This window comes from Halichoerus grypus, chromosome 6 (genome assembly GCF_964656455.1).
Source record: "Halichoerus grypus chromosome 6, mHalGry1.hap1.1, whole genome shotgun sequence".
Taxonomy (NCBI): Eukaryota; Metazoa; Chordata; class Mammalia; order Carnivora; family Phocidae; genus Halichoerus; species Halichoerus grypus.
In genome coordinates, this window is record NC_135717.1 from 69,123,085 (window position 1) to 69,148,787 (window position 25,703).

At 42.1% G+C, this 25,703-nt stretch overlaps 1 protein-coding gene across 10 annotated transcripts in view; it reads right to left on the reverse strand.

Annotated features, from left to right (window-relative positions):
- Positions 1 to 563: 563 nt before the first annotated feature.
- ZNF438 (zinc finger protein 438) overlaps positions 564 to 25,703 on the reverse strand; it is a 177,448-nt gene continuing 152,308 nt past the window's right edge. For 9 of the 10 annotated variants that reach the window (XM_036099625.2, XM_078075331.1, XM_078075326.1 and 6 more), the window contains 2 exons: positions 3,249 to 5,079; positions 564 to 1,911 (listed from right to left, as the gene is read on the reverse strand). In XM_036099625.2, the coding sequence (XP_035955518.1) occupies positions 1,311 to 1,911; positions 3,249 to 5,079 (2,432 nt within the window). In that variant the 3' untranslated portion in view covers positions 564 to 1,310. Of the gene's footprint in view, positions 1,912 to 3,248; positions 5,080 to 12,742; positions 12,820 to 25,703 lie in introns of all 10 variants that reach the window. The other variant, XM_078075332.1, reaches the window with a different exon arrangement.

Consider the following 25,703-nt stretch of genomic DNA (forward strand, 5'->3'; position numbering starts at 1 on the left):
TATAAAATGATTTGCAAAAAGGCAAGGATTGAGTTTTCCCTTTCTGGACAATTCAAGCCAAATCATGCTTATGAACACTTGCTTTTAAAACGAGACATTAAAAACAGATGACTTAAGACCCACTAGCTTATCAATTCCAATTCAGTTCCTCCTGCTTAGGCAACTTGCTGTAGCATGGAAAAATGGGCCGTGCTCTGGACAAACGGGGCAGGCCACATGCGCAGCACCTTTGCCCAAAGGCGGAAATTTCAGTTGGACGGCTGCTCACACTCCCCTGTTCTAAGAAAATGATTTTGCAGCCAAGGATGGCCCGGAGCTCCAAATGGCAACTTTTCTGATTCAAGGTCATAGCCCAGGAATTTAAGAGGCAATCATTTACTCTTGACTTTCAAAGTGAACCCTGGGCTTGAAAGGCACAGTGGCATCGAAAGCTGATCAGCTAGCAACAACCCTGTGAAGTTCCTTGGGAGGGAGGGCGAGCCGTTCAGACACCTCGCCATCTGGACTGCACCACCTAGCGCACTTTCCAGATAGTAAATTTCCTGGCCTGAAAGACTATTTGGAAAGAACTTTTAACCAAAAAAGTGTTTTTTTATTAGCTGAAGTACTAAAAAAGTTTTGATTACTTTGATATGGAACACTACAGCTGTAAGGCTTAACCAACATCTGATCTTCAAGGCAACGTACATTTAAGAAAATAGCAAAATTACAAAAAAAAATCTAAGTCCTGGAAACATGGATTTTCAATTACAGTAGACGTGAACCTTATTAAATGTACTGCTCCATAGCCTCTCCTACTACACCAGCAAATCTGATAAATATCAACACTATACTACGCTTGAGACTGAACTGGTTTTGCCACCTGGAAACGTATTACATTTGTTGGTCTACTTAAACAGAAACCAGCTGAACAAAATGATATATGCACACACTCAGACATGCTGAAAACAGTATTTGAAGAACAGCCTCTCATTTTTTACAGTTCAATCTCCAAATTTTCATCTTTTTATTTATTCTCAAGGTCTAGGACACTAACAATTGGTACACAGAATTTTGAAATAACACTGCATGTGGCTAGAAAAATATACATCGAGGGCATATATATATATATATATATATATATATATATATATATATATATGTATTTCATAAGAAAATAAAACTATGCACAAAATCACTTGTGCTCATTAATGCTGATCCTAACTTGTTTGACTTTTATAATTAAGCACCACCCTAGGAACACAAAGCTTTGAGAGAAAGAGAAAGCAAGCAAGCAGCACTCTCTTTAACCCCCTTCCCACCCCAGTATTTCATTGTTCAGTTTTGCCAGAAAGTCCGATCACTCCCTGGTGGGAGAGGGTATTTAAAATCGTCCATAGCTTGGGAGGGTCCTCACAGTTGTGTTGCTGCTCCCAGTGCAGGAGGAGTTCTTCCTTCCTTGGCAGTATCTGTGTGCACAAGACGCAGTTAAAGCCTGAATGGGACCGAAGTTGGGGGGCGTGGGAGCTGGGACCCGCCCCCGCCTCGCTGGGTCCTGCCTGGGCTCCTTCAGCCTTCCTGAGGATTTCCATATCCTTCTGGGGATGAAGGCAGGGCTGCCTTTTCAGTTTGGGAAATGTGGGGAACTCCTCATCAGGGGGGCCGTGCTTGTTAAGCAGCTTTCTTCTTTCAGGATGCTGTTTCCAGAAAGGAGCAGCGTGTTTCACCAGGTCCTCCTGAGTGCCTCTGCTTCCTGGTAGGATCTCCTCTTGCAGCCGGCCCTGAATTTCCTCTCCGTGGATGTAAAGTAAATGAAACTTGATTTCAGCCAAAGACTGAGCAGTGATCTGACAGCGGCCACATTTGATTTGCAACTTGACTTCGTCTGCCTGGGTGAGGAGGAGGTCTTCTTCCAGGCTCGACTTGTTTGCCCTGAAAAGGGGGGAAAATAAGCCAATAGAAGATTTCACGAAAACCACAAGCAGAGCTTTTCCTCTCGGACGCTCGCCTTCAGGGATCCAAAACACCCCCGCTGAGGAGAAGTTCAGGGGGGCGGGGGAAACAGCACCCGGGGAAGCAGAAGCCACAGGTAACACCAGCCGTCACTCCTGCTTGAGGCCAACCGGTTCTCAAGCCCCCAGCGTCCGCTGAGGGAAGGGGTATTTCCCATCCTGTCTCTCCCCCAGGGGGGCTAACTACTCTTTGGTGACCAACGAGGTGTCATCAACTCAGGAGCCGGGTAGCAGCAAGTGAAGCATGGCAGGGACCCTGCTGGTTTGGCCACACTGTTGCCCTTCCTCACTAACCTTGAGCACGGAAAGCAGTGTGGACATTGTACCTAAAAATCAAAATGTACCACAGGAGACTATGAAGAAGGGGTGGTTTCTTGAGGGAGGCCGCTATATGAGTTAATGAAAGGCACAGATGTCTGCAAGTGGACAGGAATGCCCAGAGAAAAGCAGAGAAACTATAGAAAAGCCGGGAAGAAATAGGACAGGTGACCCTGACTTTAACGAATGTGACAGAGGAAGATACAACTGGATAAAGTATCTGGAACAATTAGGACAATTAAGAATGATGAGGGGGCAGAGCGTCTAAAGTTAGACAATGTTTAATTTTCCTGGTGTGAATGAGAATGGATTTCAGGGAAACTCCCCCTGTCATCTGGTGGAAAGCGGGCAAACCGAGGGGCACTCCCTTGCGTACCCACGGCTCGCAGACTGCTGGTTCCTAACACCCGAAGCCAGGACCCGCACAGGGGAGCAGTGACCCGGGAAACGTTAATCCGGCCTGACAGGAAAAACTGGGCAAATGTAAAGGGTTGGGTCCGGGCACCTGAGGGTATAGTCAGTGTGGGGCATGCAGAGTCCCCACCATGGGTCAGACTGTATTCTGGGGCAAAGGATGGTGTTTAGATATAAATTCTGTGGCCAAAAGTTTGGGGACAGTTACTTTGTAGAGAGCACCGGGAACTATATGCAGCACTTTACTGCTTCTTATTTCAGATGCCAAAATCCTCCCTCACTCTGTTGTCCCCAGCAGACCTGGAACCTGCCTTACAGGGGTGAGAGTAATGAAACACCGTCACTGCTCGGAAACCCAAGAGAAATGAGATCACTCTTTAGAGAACGAGGAGGAAGAGGCAGCTACCTTAGGAAATCTTCACTTGAGGGATGTTTCTACAGTCATCTTTCTGAATACGACACCTCGCCCTGTTCTCCAAATCCCAAGCGCCCTCCCTGCCGGGCCCCCGTCCCATGAGCACTCACCTCTCCACGGATCCCTCCGGCCCTCGTGCGCTCAGGCCCCTGTTCTTCGGCACGTCCCCTGGCGGCCTCTCCCCGGGGGAGGGCTCGGTGCTGATGACGACCCGGTGCACTTCTTTTAGATGGCCGAAGTAGACTCGGACGTGGCCGAACACCTTGGCGCAAAATTCGCAGCACACGAGTTTCTTGAGACGGTTCTCACTGTGGTGGAGTTTCATGTGCGTGCTCAGGCTGCCGGGCCGCACGTACGCCTTGCGACAGATCCGACAACTGTACGGCCGTCTGTCCGTGTGTGTGTTCATGTGGTCTCGGAGGTGCTGTTTGAACTGGAAGTGGTGGTTGCAGACGTGGCACCGGTGCCAAGGCTTCTTGATGCCCGGGAAGCCATTCCGCAGCGCGGAGCTGGGCTTCGCAGAGACGCCGCCATCCTGCCTCCAGCCCAGATACTTAGGAGTGAGTGAATTATCGAACAGAACGTCCTGTGCCAGGCTGCCGGGGGTGGGGGGCTGTAACACACCTGCTGGAGAAGCCACGGGAGCCAGAGTGGGCACCACGATCACAGGCTTAGGCATAATGCTGCGGTATTTCTTCAGAGCCCCGGGTTTTTGGTCTCTGGATTCTTGGGGATCGGTTTTCACTCTTTCTTTACTCTCTTTACACTTATTAATGATACACTTCCTCCTTTTCCCCTGAAACGCCAACATTTCCTCCGGTACCTTTCGTTTTCGTACTCTTCTCTTCGCCGCCCCGCTGTTCAGTTTTGCTTTGTGGCTGAGATCCAGCCTGGTGGCAGGACAAGAAGCACTCTCGCAGGGACTCTGCTTTGACGACTGTGGTGCAGGTGTCTTGCCAACCATTTTGGTGGCTGCCTGAAAGCCTTCCGTGATGGAGAAGGTCTGATCACAGACGGCCCTGAGCCCAGGCAGAGAACCATCTGCGGTGGTAACCCCCGAGGGACCCTTGCACACCTCTGCTGTTCTCATTCTGGCGTACGGGAGGATTGGCAGTTTACCTTTGGGGACTGGAGAGATGAGCTGAACTGTGTTGCCAAAAACAGCTGGTGATAAAATGGTCATGGCTTTTGCAAGATTGACTTGTTCTTTCAGTTTTCCACCGGCAACGGAAGAAGGCTTACTGCAGGTTTTCCTGGTCGCCAAGTTCGCTTTCCCCGAAGTCCTTCCGAGGTCCTGCTTGGCAGAGGGCTCCTCTGGTGTGGATGGTGTTGGGGCGGCAGGAGGGCTCGGATCTCCACGGTCACTGGCCTCCGGAGGTGGAGAGTCTCCGGGGCCACCTTGGTTGGCTGGTGGCGCTGAGCTGACGCCAGCTGGGGCTTGGGCTCGTGACGGCGCCTGCTCCAAGGGGCCGGCTTTGTGCGGGGCCTCGGGATGGTCAGGTGGGGTGGGGGACGTTTGGGTTTGGGCAGGAGGTATGCCACCGCCACTCTCAGAGGAGCTCCGAACGGGTTTCTTTCTTGATCCTTTGTTATTTCTCGGGGGTTGGTATCGGGGAATAGGCAGTTTAAGGTTTTCAGGCAGCGGTAGTCTGGGCTTCTGGATTGGCTGAGCTGAGGTTACGTGTGGCAGGGCGACGAGAGAAAACGTCCCCTCCTGTCCAGCAACCTGCATCAGAGCATAATTTTGGGCGGGCACCCCCAGGGGCTTGGTGTTGCTGGAGGGTCCTGGATTCACCTGCTCGGAGAGTGACGGGGAATGGCAGGATAGCAGTCTGGACGTTAGCACTTTGGGCACGATTTTTGGCGCAATGGTCCTAAACTGACTCTTACTCTGCAAACCTTTCCCACTCTGAATCTTTCCAGAAGGGATGTGTGATTCGCCTGCAATGACAATACAATATAAAAAGTCACTCTAGTGTTGCTGTCCTACTGTGGAGAGTTTACTCACCTGCAGTGCACTCCCAGGCCCACCCCGGCCCTTCTGGGCGAAATCCTGTGTTCCTCTAGACCCAGCCTTAAAGTCAACTCCTGTCCACCTTCCCAGGGGCTGATTAGTCTCCGCTATGGTTCCAAGGCCCCCAGGATAACACTGACCATTTTCCGTAATAATTTATCTGTTTGTGAGTCCCCACCACTCAACACAGAGCTTCTCGAGAGCTGGCCTCTGTCTTTCCCAAACTGTTTTCCACAAGTTCACCTTCTCCATACCTAGTTCCGGTTCCTGATCTCCCTTCCTGACCTCCCACGCTGCAAAGACTCTCCTCTGGTATGTTCTGCTGTGTATTTCACTTATTTTAAGGACACGTCTTGTTTTCCCGATTAAGCTGTGAGAGGGGAAAGCCTATATTTAATCCATATCCATATGTCCCACTGTATCTTCAGTGTGAAACAAGCGTTTCTTGTATCAAGCTCGTTTCTCTCTCACTTTCAGGACCCACCATTTGACCCACGAGCAGTGGGTTGTTTTGCGCAGCAGCGGAGGTAGGAATTCCAGACTGAATGCTAGCTTTGTTGCTATTTCCCACGTGACTTGTGAATTTCTTCTCACACCTTTCAAACTGTTTATGTGTGCTTTTGCAATTAAATCACAGCATTAAAAAGGCTGATGTGACACCTTAAAAAATGCTGAAGAAAAACAAAATGATACAAAATGATAAGATACGGAGACAACATAAAAAATGCATGAATCACATAAAAAGCACCTGCTGGGACACTAATAGGAATAATTTTAACTGATAACAGTAACACTTCCTACTCCTGGGATGTATTAGGTTAACGAAAGAGCAATTACAACTACTCTAAGAGAGTAACTAAGGCAACATTTCAATGCACCGCTTCTAAGAACTGAATCATCTTTTTTATTCCCCCGAGACCTCAAGGTCATCAGGCCTGGCTGTGGAAGAGCTCCCCTTTTCTAAGTGCCTCATTTTAGTCAAACTTCACTCCCACTCCCACTTACGAGGTACCCACGCCACTCTAGGGATTGGCTATGACAGCCCCACATCCCCTTTCTAAAACCTTCGGGGCCAGATGTATTTTGCGATTTATACTTTAAATTTTAGAAAAGTAGTAAGATGCATAAACCAACTGTTATGGAAACATCCAGCAGGGTGTGCAGAGCACCCAAATTAAACCTCTTACCACTTGTGTAGTAAAACAGATGAGTATTCGCAAAACAGTGGGACAAAGGAAGATTTTTTAAAATTGTCTCACTTGGTTCAGGTTTTGCCTCTGAATGAGTTCTGGTATCCAACTTTTGATAAGATTTTCTGTTTTCTGAGCTTTTGAGATTTCGGAGTTGTGGATGAAGGACCAAAGGGCTGCTCGGGGGATACCAAGGACACAAAGATGAACGGCACAATTTCTGCCTTCGGAAGCTGACAATTAAAATATTTTTTAAATCAGCCTAGATTTTAATGTCTACAGTTATCAAAACTAACAATTTTAACAGAAAGCTGTTTCTTTTGGCAAAAATGACACTCCTCACGTAAATATGTAGGACAGTAGGAATAAGGGTGAAATGTATACTGACCAACTTGTTTTAGAAAGTAATCACTCTTTGGTGACGAAGAAGTATGTTAAAAACACATTTCATGTGGCAGCTTGCATTAGAGTAAGAAGAGAAAAGATGAGGACAATGTTCTGGAAAAACTCAGGCTGGGATAATTGTGTGATCTGTTGGGATCCTTTTTAGCTTTGTTTCCATGAAGTTCATGTGTAAATCAATCACCTCACAACAGTCTCCGAAATGGGTCTGCCACATTGGCTTCTTCCTACATACTTTGATTTATTTTCTGGTTCTATATTTATGGCTTTTAAATTTAAATGTCTTTCATTTTATGCCTTATCTTCTCATTTTGTGGAAGAAGTACTGAAGTAAGTCGTAAAGAAATATGTTAAATCAGGATTGAGTTTACAAAAAGCTTAATGTTATTGAGAGCTCTTGGTTGCTTAAAGACAAGGCTTATTAAATAATTACATTAGTGATAATAATGGTCTTGGCATCTACACAACAAATTGATGAGGGAGGAAGAGGAGAGAAAACATAGGGTCCTTTAGATCCACTTCATACTCCTAACTAAGCACAGAAGAACTGGAAGAAAGGCTGCTTTGTCCCTCATCAGTCATAAATCCTCTTCAATAACATGTGACAATACTACATCACAGAACAAGACACATTACCTCACTCATTTGCTCAAAACTGTCCAGTGGCTCTTTATCTCAGAGCTGGAGCCAAAGTCCTTGCAATGGCGTGAAAGGCCTCATGCCATGCGGCTCCTGGGAACCTCTCTGACCGACTTCCTCCGTCGGCTACCCTCCAGCCACGGTGGCCTCCTTGCTCTTCCTTCCAGGTGCCACACGCCTGCTTCCTTAGCCTCCACACTTGCTGTGCTCACTGCCAGGACGCCACCTCCTTCCTCCAGATAAATCCCCGGTACTTGCTGCAGCGTTTCCTTCAAGTCTGGTCAAATGGCTTCTTCCCAAGGAGCTCTTCTCTGACCACCTGAATTGAAACTACCCCCATTCTGAACTCCCTACCCCCTTTCCTATTGTAATTTTCTCTAGCACATTGGCTCCATCTCCCAGATTACATTATGGGCCACTGCCTTCCCTCACTGAAGTGGATCTCTTGAGGGCAGAGTCTGTCTCCAGGGTCTGGAAGAGTGTTGGGCATGTGGCAGAAATGTCATAATTATCATTATAATTACTTGTTGAAGTCGTAAGTGGTAATGAAGTGATTCATGGCTGAAATAAAGAATTTACAGATTCAGCTTAGAAAACCGTCTTAAAAAAAAAAAAGGAAGGGGGCCACAGTTTAAAAGCAAACTTTAACTTTTCCAGGTTTTTAAAATTAAAAAAGGAGAGGATCTATGTCCAGAAAAAAAATTTTTTTCAATTTAATTTCACTGCCAGAATAAGAAACTGGGTTAGCATCATGATAAAACCCTTTAATATAAAGGGGATCGGTGAGGCCCGCTGACTAACCATCTGAGGGAGTAAGAGAGAACAGTAAATTATGCTGCTCGGGAACAAGATAACACAGAGCAGCAACAAGCAGGCTCTGAAGAAGAAACTGCTTTTGAAAAAAACAGACATCCACAGAGGGGCAAAGTGGGGAATGAAGAGAGAAGAAACAACTGGAAATGGAAAAACTGAACCTCAGAGGCAGAGAATGGTGATGTCAACATGAAGAAGACCAGAAATAACAAAGACCAGAAGGTACAGCTGAAGCAACAACCCGTGGTCAAGGTCACTTCAAAGCCTCTAAAGATTTAAGTTGGGAAGGGGCTTCCTATTTTTTATGACCAAGTGTAAGAAAGCAACCTTCTGACAGTGAAGGTTTCCAGAAATGAAACTAGATATACTTTAGAGAGCCATCCAAAAGGGAGCAAGCTAATTATGATGCATTTAAAGTTAATGTGCTTTGATTGATCTTCAAAAGTTTCTACGTTACAGTGGAAATAAAATCACACAGGAAGAACACCGTCATTCAAAGGAAAAGGAGGCCACTGTGATCTGGGAACAGAGGGAAGCCTTTGGCTCTTGCTGGGGTACGTGGCTGCCCCAGCGCGGGAGAACACTGAGCGGTGAGCAGCCCGGGCAGCCTGCAGCGACAGTTCAAGGTACCATGTATGATGTCTGCCAGACGGAGTCAACTCTCAAGTTTGCTGCAATTCAAGGAAGTGGATCTGGGGGTAGAACCGTTGATAAGTTGTCTTCGTAATCAACAGTTACAGGGTAATCACAAGAAATCTGTGGGGTGAAAGATAGGGCCTTACTGGATAAATGTAACCTTGTCATGCTGGCCTGGATCTATCAGGAAGTATGGACAAGGGTGAGGGTGTCCAGGAACGTGCTGTTGGCATCCCTTTTCCCAGAACCATTAATGATGGAGCGACATGGAATGGGGTGATGCAGTAGAAGAAATGTAAGGCAGGAGAAAGAGGACAAGGTCCCCAAAGAGAAGAAAAGTAACCCCTAGGAATTACTTAAATATGTCCAGCAACAGGGACATCATAAAATAACCATCCAACCATCCAATGTAATGCTATGCAACAGTAAGATAGAAAGGTGAGCTAGACCGATCTGGAATATTCTCCAAGATGTGAGATGTATAGTGTGCTATCACTTGGATTAAAAAAAAAATAGTGAGGTACACACACACAAATATATTTCTGCTATGCACAGAATATCTCTGAAGGGAAGCAAAAGAAACTGGCCTCGATGGTGGCCTTTGGGTTGGGGGGCATGGGAAACGAAGTGGTCAGGATGGGACATATGCTTCTTTTCCACTGAACACTCCCTGTGCCCGGCACACAGGAGGTGCTCGCCAATATCTGTTGGATGAATGCAAGGAAAATGAGGTTTCCCTTCTGAATGTGTTTTTAAAACGGGTACCTTTGGGGATAAGTCACGGTGGGTAGGTACGTGTCTGCATAAATGAGTGTGTCTAGATTACATACAGAGTGTCTGTTTTCTGTTTTCCTTGTCTTAAAAGGACAAGAATTGCTAACAATGAGGGAAGTAATCTGATAATTTGACAGGCCGTGCATAACTGTCCTCCAAAGTTAAACACTGAGAAGTACTAGAGCTCATTACTTCCCAAGGACAATGGGAGTCCTGAGGATTGTTCCTGCAAACCCTGGGCTCTTTAGGATAAAACGAGGCAATTTGCAATAAAGGTCAGTTATGCTAGAATAACTACAGAGTTTTGTTTGTTTGTTTGTTTTTAAGTAGTTTGAACAATAGGAGTCCGTAGAGAAGCTGAAAATGCCGTTAACTTTTTAAAACTCTAAAACATGAGGACGGCGTGACTGTAGGAAGTCTTTCTTGGCAATGTAGCCACAACAGTGGTTTGCTTCACACGCATTTACAAGGCCTCCCCAGATGGCGTGATCTAAAAACCCTCCCCTGTCACCTACTGAATTATAGATCTCAAAGAACTGTGCACTAAATAATGAGAAGTAGAAATTTCCAGTGACATTCATAATTTCTGGAAATCCTGCAAAATTTCCCATAACACAGTTAAAGAGACTCACAGGACTCTCAGGCACTAAACATGGACTTTTATTAACTGAAAACATAAAAGGCTCACTCAGTAAAATTAATTTTGTGCAATTATACAACGTGAAACTTAATATTAGGATTTTAAATATGGGCTGTTTTTACTACGTTAAGCGTATTAAAAATAACTATTTTGCAAAGTGACATTTACAGTTGGTGAAAAGTTGCTGGAACTATGGATTAAAGAAAAACATGGAGGTATGGAGTCCTTATTATGGGCTGGGATCTGTGCTAGGTCTTTTCATTGAGCCCTCACACAAATGTTGCAAGTAACTTATTGTCCCCTTTTCACAGATTAAGAAAAATGAGACTTGAGGAAGTTAAGTAATTGCCAAAGTCCATGCCACGCAGATCTGTCCCATTCTGATTTGAAGCAGTGACCTTCCCCTCCTTCATTCTCCCCACAAAGGGGCTACATTATAAACAAAGTTGTCCTAATTAACTACAAGATATAATGCTATCTCCGAATTTTAAGGAGAGGAAAAAAAGGGAAACTTGAAATAGAAATGGCCTGTCATACCCCAAAACTTTGCTTACCATTAAATGAGACTTTCTGAAAGCCCACTCATTAAAGAGAATTCATGAGAAATTAATAGTCATTTGAAGGTTAAAGCAGATTTTTTAAAGTTGAACTTGCCCTTACTATCCACAGGACTCTGACAAGTCCAATAAAGTTGCCAGATGCTACTTGTTTGGAGAAGGTACAATGTGTGTCTCCTCCTCCAACACCACCAAAGGACCGGTCTGATGGGCGTCGGTTGCAGGCAGAGACAGCAGAGGGAAGAATGAGGGCTTGATGGTACTAAGTGCCACCATGAGAGCCAGCTTGATCACAGTCTCACAACAAGGCCTAGACAATACTAAGTAAGAGACAAGCACAAGGGCGGGTGATTCTGTAGATGGCTGTAATCATCAACTCCCTCATTTCCCCTGGCAGAACCAAGGCCTGCTCTGTGGCTTGAGTGAAGTTGGTCCCCCTCATCCCTTCGTTGGTTTGGGCACAGTTCCATTACCCCATCTGTTTGGGACCCCCAGGCCTTCTGCTGAGCATGGAGTAGGGAGCGGGCGGAGAGATGAGAGGCCCAGCTCTTGAAACGGGCTCCCCAGACCTCGGCTCAGAACACAAGTGCTGCCAGAGTCTTAGCCACAAAAGAGCCAAAACTTTCAGATGTTGTTTAGGTTTTAATTTTATTAAACTGAAAAACCCTATTTTTAATTTTATTTGTTGGCATCCCTGTTCTCCCTTTCCCTTGGCTTTCAAATGATAAATTCCAGCTGGGGTTCAAACTATTTCCCAAGATGGTCTCTGGTTAAAACAAATATGGTAAAACCCTGGAGAAGTATGAGATGAAAGAAACAGCTCATAACACAAGGGAGCTCAACTTAATTTTGCTGAAAAACCTATAAACACATTGAGCCATTGCCTACCCTCTCCCCAAGGCACCGCCCAGCCTCTGCAGCAACAGAATCAACAGGAATTTCTTCAGCACTGACTACAGACTACACTGTAGAATGTGCTGGCAAAAGGCACAGAGTTGTTTTGTGTCTAAGGACTCAGGATGCCAAATATCATTTCTAGTCCACTTATGTGGAACACTAAGAGTCCTAGAGTCAGTACATCTAGGACCCAGATTTCAATCGGGTATCTTGTATCCAGAGTCCAGTTTTGTTTGTTCTGCTTGCACACTTCCTGCTCTGCAGAGCCACACTCTCTGCTAACGCCTTCTCCTCCCCCCCACCCCGTAATAACACCCCCAGTGACAGCCAGGCACCCTCCCTGCAGCACAGGCCTGTGAGAGCTGTCCTGCCAGACCGTGAATTCATTGCCTCACTTAGCAAGAAAAGCAATGCTTGCTTTCTGAGCACCGGAGTTTCTTTACTTCCTAGCACTTATCAAATACTTTAAATGCACTGTGTCATTGAATCGCCGCAAAAACCTGAGTTAGAAATTTCTGTTCAGGGGCTCCTGGGTGGTGCAGTTGGTTAAGCGTCTGACTCTTGACTTCAGCTCAGGTCCTGATCTGCTTGGATATTCTCTCCCTCTGCCCTTTTCCCTGCTTGTGCGCACGTGTGTGCTCTCATTCGCTCTTAATTAAATAAATAAATAAATAAATAAATAAATAAATAAATAAATAAATAAATCTTAAAAAAAAAAATTACTGCTAAGTACTTTTTATAGCTCAAGATTTCGAAGCTGGTTCAGTAACGGTGCTGGAACTCAAACCCTGGCCCAGTGGACATGCTGACTGAGCTATTACGCATGGTGATGGCCTCTATCGTGGTCGCCAGTGAAAACATGGGGTTTGGGGTTCAGACAGATGTGGTTTCAGCTCCTGGCTCTGTCTCGTGGCTTGGGAAAGTCACTCTCTGAGCCTAACTGTCCTCATTTATGAAATGCACCTAAGAGTATCTTGCTGCAAAGGTCACGGTCAGGATTAAATGAAAAAAGTACCCACGAAGGTGCCAGGATAGTGCCTACCACAGTTAGATGCTCAGCAGACATTAGTCTTTCACTTTCTCTTGACAAGAAGTATACGAAGTTCCTGACAGTTATTTCTGGTGGGAAGACAAAAAAATGCACAAATCTTGAATGCTAATCATATGGAAATAGTACTGAATCCTTAAACTTATGTTTCTTTTTTGAAAGGTAAATAAAGGAAAGAGGGAAGGAATGGCTATTATTTGTGAATAATGGTCCCAATAAAACTGTAAAGCATTTTTTCTTTCATGCTGCTCTCGGCTCTCCAGCCACCTCTTTGGCAGCTCGACCTTCCCCACATCTCATCTATCCTATCACCCCCTCTTCCTCCCTGCCCCCAAATTTTCCATCCCAGTTGACAAAGTGCTAATCAGATGAACAATTGTAGTGAATGGGAGTTAACATATGTGCATTTTAAAGAGCTGTTTTACCGGGACACTCTTCCCTGCTTTTGTTTATATTGAGTATAGATGCTAATTGTTGTTCTCAACCCTGGCCAGGAAGAAAGCCACTCCCCTAGTAGTAGACTTTCAGGGGTGGGGCTGAGCCCAGGTCTCAGTGGCCTAGAGCAGAACTAGGGATGCTGGGCACAGCCCTGCAGGACCCTGAGAGCAATAGCCATGTGATTTTGCATTTCAGGAGAGAAAATATCCTCTCACAGAGGATAGGGACAGGTCAACTGCAGTTTTGAAAGCACTTTCTTGAAGATTTCAGTGTTTTGGTGATGGAATCATTAAGAAAAAAGTTTAAGATAGCATAAGAAAAGATAGAAAGAAAAGGTGGGCACCAAAAGAGGAGCCCATAAAATTGAATAAATTAGACATGTAAATATATCAGGAAGCAAGAGGAAACAAGCATTCTTTATGGAAGAATTTAAAAGCCAATTACCTAAAACGTTAATGGCACTAAAAGGAAAACTAATACAACAGGGTTTGTTAAGTTCAAGTAACTAATTATTCTTTTTGGACCGCATAATTCATGTCCCAAATGAAAAGAAAATGTAAAAAGCTTTATCATTTAAAATACATTTTAATAATCCTCCATTTCAATGAATTTCTCCTTCATTTTAATTATCAGTCCTTATTTCTGGGAGGAATTTTTGATTTCAAGCGCTTCTGATGAAAAGCAGTTGAGAACTATATGAAATCTTTTAATTTTTAATACATTTAGAAAGATAAAGTTATTAATCTTTTTGGCCAAAAAAAATTATAACATGCACAAGATTTTATTCATTATTACAAAACAGTCAATTTTGTATCTTCACCCAAATCTAAGAATGACTGGGTAGCATGAAAATGTAACTAAAAGCTTATGATCTATGGGGGACACAAAGCAAGACAAATAGAAACTTCTGAAGTGCTTTATTAATCCCATTCTCCCATTCTTCTTATTTTTTCTTTTTAAGAATTTATTTATTTATTTGACAGAGAGAGAGAGTGAGAGAACACAAGCAGGGGAACAGCAGAGGGAGAGGGAGAAGCAGGTTCCCGCTGGGCAGGGAGCCCAATGCGGGGCTCGATCCTAGAACCCTGGGATCATGACCTGAGCTGAAGGCAGTCGCTTAACCAACTGAGCCACCCAGGCGCTCCATCTCCCATTCTTCTTCTTATTGTTAACATTAACTGGAATTATTAAGATTCAGTTGGGTCACATAGTTGAAATTCAGAAGACCTTGATAACAACTTCTTCCAGGTAAAGACATTTGATGTCCTACCCCTCCTAGCAAACATCTGTGCACACTGTCTTTCCAGGAGAATCTGGCATTTTCTGAGTCAGATGGTTTTTCAACACAATGGATGGGCAAGGAAACATCTGCAGAAGAGCTTTCGTAAGCCGCACGGATATCTCATGGCGAGAACTCTTCCACCAACAAATTAAAAACGGGCCCCTTCTTTTTAATCTTATATTTTAATATCAGTTGGAACGGTTAAGTATCTGGGATGAGTAACAAGATGACAGTTGGTGAAGAAAACCTTTTCCTTAGTGGGATAAACAGAAAGATAAGGTTTCAACATGAGAATGTGCAGTCAGTTGGAACAATTAAACCAGGACACATGCAGAAGGCTCTCTCGTCAAAATACCATGATTATGAAACCAAAGCAGAAAAGATCACAGTGTGGTTAAAAGCAAGGGACTGGAATCACAAAGATAGTTTTATACTGTGATTTCAAGGGTAGATTTACTTTATAGAATGGGCATTTTTAAGGAGCATGCAAACTGTAACCGTTCCACTGCTTTATAGTACACTTTTATATATGTTTTGTTTTCACTTCTGATTTATCTTCAACTCACAGTGATTTATAACCCTTTTTGCTGCAAGTTTTTCTCTACCTCAGCTTTTATGTCAAATAGTTCACGATTTGTAAGTGCAAATGCACAGGACTGTGTATTCCTTTGCCATGTGGATTATTATTCCCTAAAACTCCTGCTTGACTGTTAATTATTTCTTAGTGAAGACACACCTTGATTAATATAGAGAGACCACCTAGAATACGGACACACTGAAAAAAATAGAGAAAGACAATAAAGCAGCAGGTGCCCACTGGTACTGAGGTAACTGCATGAGCGGTGGTTACCTTTGTGAAACGGACCAGATTGGTTGTGTAGGAGTTAACCGGCAAATACAGACTCTGAGATGCAGCTGAGGTAATCAGATGCCAACCTGAACTACTACAGAGAGCGAAATCATCAGAGCTGGAAAGCTGTGGGACCACTCTGGGATCTTTTCCTTGTGAATTCTGCCCTGCTTCTCCTCCATCAACACCTTTATTGTTATTTGGATGGCAATGACAAAGTCTGGCTGAAGGAACATGTACTCTCATCTACACGTTAGAAACATGTCAGAGTTAGCTCTCCATCTTCCCTGAAGAGATGCAGTGAATTATGCAGTCCACCTGTATTCCCTTTTTCTCAAGGCTCTGCACATTTGTATGTGTGTGTATGTAGGTAGATGACCCCTGGTTCTGGAACTGGCCTAATGGCTGACCATCCGTGGACACTGACAGCATATGCTGGGTTCACCCCACTGCTATCTCCCTATGGCACCTACCCTACCTGGTCCCACACTGTGCTCTCCACTCCCACTGCTTGCTGCCTAGTGCTGAGAAATCCAACGACTGAACACTGGAGAACATTACAAATTTAAAGTTTCCAGTGTCAAAATGCAGACCTATTCCACAATGTCTTTTATCCCTAAGAGACTCCCTTCAGTTCCTCACTGGGGCTAGCTCAGGTTTCTCCCATTGCTTTTCTGAAGCACTCCCCCTCTCCCCCACCCCCACCTTATCCCCGTGTCTCTCTCTCTCTTGCCAATGATTTTTGGCATTGACTTTGCAATGGATGAAATGTTTGTGTTCCCCTAAAATTCATATGTTGAAATCCTAATGCCCCGGCGTAATGGTATTAAAAGGTGGGGCCACTGGAAGATAATTAGGTCATGAGGGTAGAACCCTTATGAACAGGATTAATGTCTTCATAAAAGAGACCCCAAAGAACTCTCTTGCCTTCTTTCTGCCATGTGAGAATACAATGAAAAGATTGTTTGCAACCCAGAAGAGGGCTCTGAAGGGGAGCAGAATACATGACACCACATACGCTACTCTGGCATGTGGATTATTTTGAGTGAAGGCAATCAAGACCCAGAAGACTCAAGAAAAACTTTTACCTCTTCCTAACTACCTAAAAGAATTTGGCTAGGGGGCCTGGCTCAGAGAGAGGCCTATTACCAAAGATAACTTTTATCTGAATAACCTATCTGTATGACAGGGCAAACATCCAATTACCAAACATCTGCTCTTCTTATCATCCTATGAATTACCCTCCTCCTTTTTGGAGCCCCAGCCCCCTATCCCATTCCTTAGCTCAGGATGGCCTATAAACCTCAATTGCCCAACTTGTCTTTGGGTCGCACTGTTTTTGTGGGGCCTCCATTCAGACATAATTAAATTTGTTTTTCTCTTGTCCTATGTTAATTTTATTATTAGGTCAGCCAAAGAACCAAAAAGGGTAGAGGAAAAATTTTTCCTTCACGACAGCGGTCCCCAGAATCTGACCATGGTGGACCCTGATCTTGTACTTTCAGCCTCCAGAATTGTGAGATACAGATTTCTCTTGTTTATAAGCCACTTATTCTATGGTACTTTGCTATAGCAGCCTGGAGAGACTAAGACCTTGTGGACAAAGAGAAGTCATCAAGTAGAAACTCATTTACTGTTCCTTCTTTCGATTTCTAAATTCTTATATGTAATTAAACAACACAGATAAATTTACCTATTGTGGGGTGAGGGGAAAGGAGGGAGAAGCACTGTTACTCTAAACATACAATTCATCTACCTCAAGTCCTGAGACACTAAAATGTGAAAAAAATGTGCATTTTAGATAAGGAAATAGGAGTATTTCCAACCCTGTTCTGCACCCCACGCTTCTCTCCAGGCCCCTTGTGATGCCTCAGGGATCCTCTACCATCGGTGAGCTCCCAGCGTTCCCTGACCATCCTATCTAGAAGTACCTGTTCAGCCCCATGAGATCACCTGTTGTTTCTTTCTCTATTCTCACCGTCCTTCATTATAATGATACTATATTATGTCTCCTCCTGCTAGAATATAAGCTCCAAGCAAGCAGGAGCTTATTTTGTTCACTGCCAAGACCTCGGTCCCCAGATCAGTATCTGGTACACAACTATTGCACAATATGTTATTCACCAAATGAGTGAACTATTAACTCTCAACTGTACTGTCTTGCTTTCTCCTTTGCTTTTGCTGAACACAAAAATATAAAATCCAAAACCCCAATAAAGAGTATTTGGGCTCTCTCTATCTTCTCTTCAGGCTACTGCCCTATCTCCTTTCTTTTCTTCATGAGAAAATTTAATAGTAGTTAGTGTATATGGTCCCTGTCTCTACTCAACTTCTATTCATCCCTCAATCCCCTATCCCTTTAAATTCCATTGTGTAGAGGCACCTGGGTGGCTCAGTCATTAATCGTCTGCCTTTGGCTCAGGTCATGATCCCAGGGTCCTGGGATCGAGCCCACATCGGTCTCCTTGCTCAGTGGGAAGCCTGCTTCTCCCTCTCCCACTCTCCTTGCTTGTGTTCCTGCTCTCGCTCTCTCCGTCAAATAAATAAAATCTTTAAAAAAAAAAAAATTCCATTGTGTAGTACTAACATGTCCTTCTGTCAGGAGTCAGATTGGATGCTTAATCGACTATATCTCACTTAATCCTCCACCAACTCTCAATATTAACATCTCTAGTCTATAGACACAGAAACTGAGTATTTCTTGTAAGGGCACAAGGTTGGTAAGTGAGAGTTCGATTTGAACCCAGGTCTGTCTGGAACCAAAGCTGTTACATTCCAACACACTGAACTTATTACTAAGGTGTTTTGTAATTTATCTATTCGCCTGTCAGTCTCCTCTGGTGGCTGGTGAGTGCCACATAATAAGAATCCATAACATCGTTGCTGGAGAGACGTTAATACACAGAGTGATTCCCTTCAGTCCTGGCCACTCTTGCCTGGGTGGCCTTCTTTTGCAAAGCTTCTGGCAAGCAAATCAGGTTCACACCAAAATGTAATTTTTTTAAAGCAACAATTACACAACAAGTACTGACTTAAAGTAGTTTTTTATGATATGCAAAAATGAAGAAAAAAATCATTACAAAGTTCTTTTATAATTTTAGAGATCATATAGATAATATAGGTTTTCTAATCCTATACCTTTGAAATGGAAGTCATTGAAGAACATTGGGACTGAATAAAAATGTCTAAAAATGCTGAAAGAATTTCTGAATTCCTCATGTGGCAAGTCCTGCCCCTTTAATAAACTTGATCAAACATCAGTGCTGTGGCCTATAGTTTGGATCTGTGGGATTTTCCTTTTTTGGTGGGGCGGGGGGGAGAGGGAGTTCCTCAGGGAAAAGCAAACAAATTACACCACACATAAGAAGGAGGGCAGAGGTCTGGCTTTGGTTCTTCCTTTTGCTACTGGAATGGGTCTGAGCAAGATAATAATCCTTAATGGCCTTTAGTTGCTTCCTTTAACAAGAAAGGATTACACTGGATCATCACTTCTCAAAGTGTGGTCTGCCAACCCTGGGAAGGGTCCCAACACTGTCTTCTCATTCTAATAACAAGATGCCATTTCCCTTTTCCAGTGCGTTGACCTTTGCATCTGTTGCACTGATGAGACAAAAGGGAGAACTGGGTCAAACTGCTCTGGTGCCTTAGCCTGAATTTAGGCAATGAGAGCAAACTGTCCACACGGCTATATTCTTCACCAACACACTCTCTCAGCACTACAACACAGAGTTCATACTCGTAGAACCTTCTGCTGCATGCCGAAGGACGACTTGAGGAAAAGCACTTGTGCCCCTGAGTTGTGAAGCTGAACTAGCGGCTTTCGTCATGGAACACCACTTCTACTTGAAACTACATCTGACAGACACATGCTGAAAGAACATGGCCAAACTTAGGTATCTGGCAGACATTTTCTCAAAAGTGAACTAACAGAGCTTGTCACTACAAGAAAAAACATCTGACGGTAACCGTTGGCAGTGATAAAAATCATTCTTAAAAGCGGCAGAATTTTGGAAAACATGAATTCATCACTGGGAGCTTGAAGCTTCCCAATACTCAATGATTTTTCAGATGAGACTGGTGGTTACATTAACAAAGAGGATCTTTCAAATACTGAAAAAAATTATGTATAGAAGATCTGCAAACTCAATGAACTCCCCCCCCCCCAATAACCAATACCTGATGTTACATGGATGGGTAAAAGACTCACTCAAGTGTAAGACAGACCAAAAAGTAGCAGAATACAAGAAGCACCTTGACGTGGTTTCAAATTTCTCATCACAACTGAAGTTTAAGAAGTGACCTGACTCATTTAAAGTCAGTTATAGTTATGGGGCATATTTTGGTGTTATATCAAAGAAAAATAGGCACAATTATCTGAAAAGGCTATTAATATACTCCCTCTGTTTCCAGCTACTGTAAAGTTGGATTTTCTACAAACACCTCAACATAAATGACATATCACAACATACTGAATGTAAGACCGGATATGAGACTCCAACATTTTTCATGAAGCCAGACTTGTAACATATTTGCAAAAAACAAAAGTCAAGGCCAATCTTCTCACTAATTGTTTCTAATTACATAAAATAGGTTACTTACATTAAGCTGTAATGAGCTTGTTATTGTTATTTTAAAATGAATTCACAAATATATATATATATATATATATTTTCAGTTTATAATCTCAAATATGATAAATACCAATGGATATAATGGACATAAACAAATGTTCTTTAGAGTCCTCAAATTTTTACGAGTGTAAAGGGGTTCTGAAACTAAAAAGTTTGAGAACTGCTGAACTAGATATAATTTAATGTCCCAGCTCTTTTGAGATTCTATGATTTTTTTGTTGGGGGTGTGACCAAGAACAGAAGATAAAATCTGGAAATGTCTTGCTTTTGGTTGATAAGTTTTTGTTTCCTTCACTGTTGTTTCCTGTGAGACTATAATATGGCAGATCCATAGGACAGAGTTTTGAAAATAAAGCATTTAAAGGTAATTTATTCTAATAAAAATATCAATTATAATTAAAACTTCAGTAGTTGGAAATGTTAGAATGAAGATTAAGTAATAAAATGCTTGACAAAAATCTTATAAAGGTGTAATGCTTCAGAAATTTATTTTACTTAGTTTGAATTTATATTCATGGAATATCTCATAAATTATATTTAAACTAATGACATTTGTATTTTCCTCCAGTTTTAAGAAATGTCATCACAAGATTCTTTTGGTAGTACATAATCTTTTAAAACACAGAGCACTGTTTTTAAAGAACTTGAAAAATGCATTCAAAATCATTTTAAATTATTTTATCAAAACAAAACTAATACGTTTTTCTTTCTAGTATAAGTTGGATGTTGGAATTTCTGCAAGTATCTTTACAATTTTGGTTCCTAGATGGGACAGTATGTTTTTTCCATTAAAGCATTACAAGACTTATGCATTTCTGTTCTTATTAGTATTAGACTTTTACAAACATGAAATGCCTAGCCTACATTTCTGGCTTGCAAAGCATCCTAAATACCTCTGTCAAACTTCTTTGCTTTTATCCCAGCTCAACTCATCATACCAACCATATGCATAAATAAAGATGTAAGCATCTGCTATATGGCAAATGGTCTCAGGGGCAGATGTTTCCATCCTTGTGTTCATGTCACTGGGGCTGGATACATTATTTGAACAGATGTACACAATCTGAAAGTGTTGTGTCCCTCAGTGAAATGTCTCCAACTGCTTTCTATCAAAGAACATAAATGCTATTTGCACCTGCATTTATGTTAATAATATAAAGGCAGCGGGGGTTCTGACAAAGTGGAATGTGATGCTATGAAATATATTTGCATGGTTAATTGGAGCTTCTGAGAGACTCTGCTGCCAAATGGCCACACTGACATTGATACATGCCCAAGCAGACTATGTGATTAGTAGCCTGCTTTTTAAGCAGGGGAAATATGGCTATTTCAAACAACAAAAATACTCATAAATCTGAATTTACTACTATGAATATTCTAAACCCTGGGCATTATATCTCAAAATAGGAAAATAACTTCAAGTATAAGGTCTACGTGATAAGCTTTAGGCCACCCAGGTCATTTCCATTTTGTTTGATGAGAAAATTTCTATAGGTACGTGTGTGTTTTCCATTTGTACTTCTGTCAACAGCATAACATACTAATAATCCATACAGTGGTATTTTGCAGAGGTTATTGCACTGGAAAGTTCCACTTTCCAACATTAAGTAAGTTAACCAAAACCAGCTTGAAAATGTCAATTTGTACTTGGTCTACGACATAAAATGGTACCAAAAGTCCAAGAACAGCATTTACACCACTAGTTAAGATCAAAATGTTTCCATATGAATGTCACATATTTGGAAACATAATATTTTGGTAATACATAGGGAATGTCCCCCCCCCCCCAATGAGGTCACAAAGCCATGTTAAGCACTAAACACAAAGCATCAGATTATAGTGGTTCTCCTTGCTACTGTGCATTAAATGTGAGGGCTGAAGAGCTAAAGAATTTGTGTTAATAGTTGTATTCACAGCTTTAGTGAGCTAAAGACTTGCGGTCTCTTTCAAATAATATATTTATTACTTTATTTTTATTTTTTTTAAGATGTTATTTGAGAGAGAGAGCATACGAGAGCTTAAGTGGTGGGGAGGGACAGGGGTAGAGGGAGAAACAGACTCCCCACTGAGCAGGGAGTCCGACTTGACTCAGGGCTGGATCCCAGGACCCTGAGATCATGACCTGAGCTGAAGGCAGACACTTAACCGATTGAGCCACCCAGTAGCCCTATATTTATTACTTTATTAACTTGACATTGATAACATCAACTTTGCACAAAATTATTATATCTGAGTTAAATGTTACACAAAGGAACTTATTCTACAAATTATTCTGAGATTTACATTGTGCTTTAAAAGAATTTAAGACTTTACATTATTTGTTTCAGAGGTACAGATCTGTGATTCAACAGTCTTGCACAATTCACAGCGCTCACCATAGCACATACCCTCCCCAATGTCTATCACCCAGCTCTGAAACAAATAATGCAATATATGTTAAGAAAAAAAAAAAAGAAGAAGATAGCAGGTGGGGAAGAATGAAGGGGGGGAAATCGGAGGGGGAGACGAACCATGAGAGACGATGGACTCTGAGAAACAAACTGAGGGTTCTAGAGGGGAGGGGGGTGGGAGGATGGGTTAGCCTGGTGATGGGTATTAAAGAGGGCACATTCTGCCTGGAGTCCTGGGTGTTATGCACAAACAATGAATCATGGAACACTACATCAAAAACTAATGATGTACTGTATGGTGATTAACATAACAATAAAAATTAAAAAAAAAAAGACTTTACAAGGTACATTTGTATATAGTTGATCCTCATTATTTCCAGATTCTATAGGTACAAATTTGCCTGCTTGCTAAAATTTCTTTGCAGTCCCCAAATCCATACTGGTGAGACTTGCACGGCCATCTGTGGACATGCAAAGCAAACACCTGAGTCACTCCATATGCACATTTTCAGCAGTGGCCAATGCTCTGCCTTCTTTCAGCTCTTCTATTACAAACAAGTGTCATTTTTGTGCTCTATTAATGTCACATTTTTCTTATTTTTTTCCTTTTTGGTTGGTGATTTCACTGTCTAAAATAGCCCTCAAGCATAGCGCTGCTGTGCTGTCCAGTGTTCCTAAGTGTGAGAAGACACTGATGTGCCTTGTAGAAAAAATACATGTGTTAGAGAAGCTTTGTTTTAGGCATGAGTGATCATGTTGTGTCTGTGAGTTCAGGGTTAACGACTCCACATAAAGCTAAGTTCTGTACTGATAGTTGATGAAAACGTTGTGTTGTGACCAGAGGCTCACAGGAACCTAATGCTATGGAGCAATGGTTCAGTATTAGCTACAACCTTATAGAACGTGACTCTTGTGAATGATGAGAATCGACTGTATCTTATCTCATCTGGCTGTTCCAGAGCAACAATTACTATTCCCAGTTGAGAGATGAAGGGACTGAGGTTCACTGATTTGGCCAAGATCACAGAGCCTAAAAAGAAGGGTGGGAAGGGTCAACAGAACTCAACTCTTCAGCTCTTAGTTCAGTATTCTTTTCCCAGACTGAGGGGGAAAGAAGAGAAGGGGAACAGGAGAGAAGGGGGAGGAGGAAAGAGAAGATAGGATAGGAGCTTAAGAAGCAGCTTTAATACCATGGTGGAAAGAGTCAAACTGTAGTTAGATAATAAGATAATAAACCATTTTTTGGTTAAGTCCTCATGGAAGGTAAACGGTTCTGATAGGTAGTACAGCTTTATTGAAACTGAGCCGAAATAGTAGAGCTTCATTTGGGTTTCCTTTTTCCCCTGTGCTCCTTGCTCATGGCCTCTCCAAAGGCAATAAGTATTTGTTAAGTGAACACGCAGACTTGGGAACTCCACCTTGGTGTTTCGTCAAGGACAGATGAAAATGTTTTCACAGCATCTAAATCATATGATTTTTTTGAAGTTTGAGTTTAAAGCATTTTCAACAAAATTTAATGTATATATGTGAAGCCACTACATGCCAAAGTGCTTGAAAGCCTGCCAGAGACAAAAAAAAATTCATCAAGAAGTTTAAAACAAACCTATACTAGGAGCCTATAATAAGATCATTTTGCTAAACTTTAAAAAAAAAATGAATATTCACTACTTTGCCCAAGTGTTCCCTGAGTTCTAATATGCTATATTCACAAATACCAAAATGTTTATGTCTGGATGTATACTATATAAAAATATAATATAAATAAAATATAAAAATACATACTATGTATGTATTTTTTAATCCAACAGCACCCTTTATTTTTTAATTTTAATTTAATTTTATTATGTTATGTTAATCACCATACAATACATCATTAGTTTTTGATGTAGTGTTCCATGATTCATTGTTTGCGTATAACACCCAGTGCTCCATGCAGTATTTTTAAGTCTTTATATTTTTAGGCCGTACCATAATTATTTTAAAAGTATTTTATTAAATCAGAAAAATCCAGGTTTTTTGTTTGTTGTTTTTTTCTGATCCAAATCTGAATTCACATGATACACAGTAACAGCCATGATTTGCAGAGTTAAACACTGTACAGGTTTTGGAAATGAGTCGGGGTTGATGGTGCCTATTTAGCTAACCGCAGTGGTTCCAAAGGGGGTCATTAAGACCCTCTTGCCACAAAGCATCTGCTGTGTTCTCACCCCCATTTATTATTACTCTGATTGACTAAAAATAGCACTCACAATTTGAAAACTACCTTTGAACAATGCAAATGTTATGACAGAGCTGAGAAGAACGTTAGAAGACCCGTGCAAGAAGACCTTCCTACTTGCGGCACACTTGCCTCGTCAATGGCAAAACTGAACCGTGAAGTTGGCAAAGGATGAAAAATTTCGAACAACTCCAGTAAAACAGACCCTCCCTCAGCTCAAATGAAGACTCTTTCCTGTCCAATGAACAGTAGGACTTGTTTTAATCAACTATGTGGAGACTGACAATTCATCCTGCCCTCTCCCAAGGTGCAAACTTTGACCCTTCATTGGCATCACCACAGTGAACTTTTTGGCACATGGAAAACATAAACTGTCCCCGTCAGAGAACCATTTGGCAGAGCTGCTCATCTGTGTTTCCTTATCTGGCAAGTAAGAAAATTTACGTGCATTTTTAATCATTGTGGTGGTCTATCCTTCAACAAATTTAAAGTAGAAGTTACAAAAACTTAGTTGGCCTTATCCTGTTGTTGTTATGCCTTTTTTTTTTTTTTTTTCAAAAACATGGTTTATTACTTGCTACAATTTGCTATTTTCCAACACAAAATACCTGTCCTTTTATTTCTATTATCTTATTATTTGAAAATATCAAACAAAAAAAACAAAGTTTTGGGAAACCATAAATCCTACCCCCAAATCCTGAATGCATGAGAAGATAGAAAATTGTAATGAAGTAAGTCTAATGAACTTCTGGAGATTCTATAAGTAATACTTTCACACAGGAAGGAATAATGATGACACTAAATTATACTGGAAAGCCTTTAATATACTACAAATTATCATTAGAGTGATACTATCATATTAAATCTCTTTATCCAAAATTAGAAAACATTTAAATAGAAGGCACTAGAATTTCTAGTTAGTTTCTGCTAGTTCTTTCCCAGCATTAAGCCCATATCCCTCGATCTCTAAATTCCACTTGGTTGTCTTCTACACATGTGTTAATGTCCTGAACAAATGTCATCTCCTCTGGTGTGTTTCCCCCCCAAAACGTCAGCCTCAAAACTTCTGGCCTAACCAACTGTCCCTTCATCCAGGTTCGCAAAGGATGTCATACTCACTTCCCATACAGCATTTGTCATGCATTC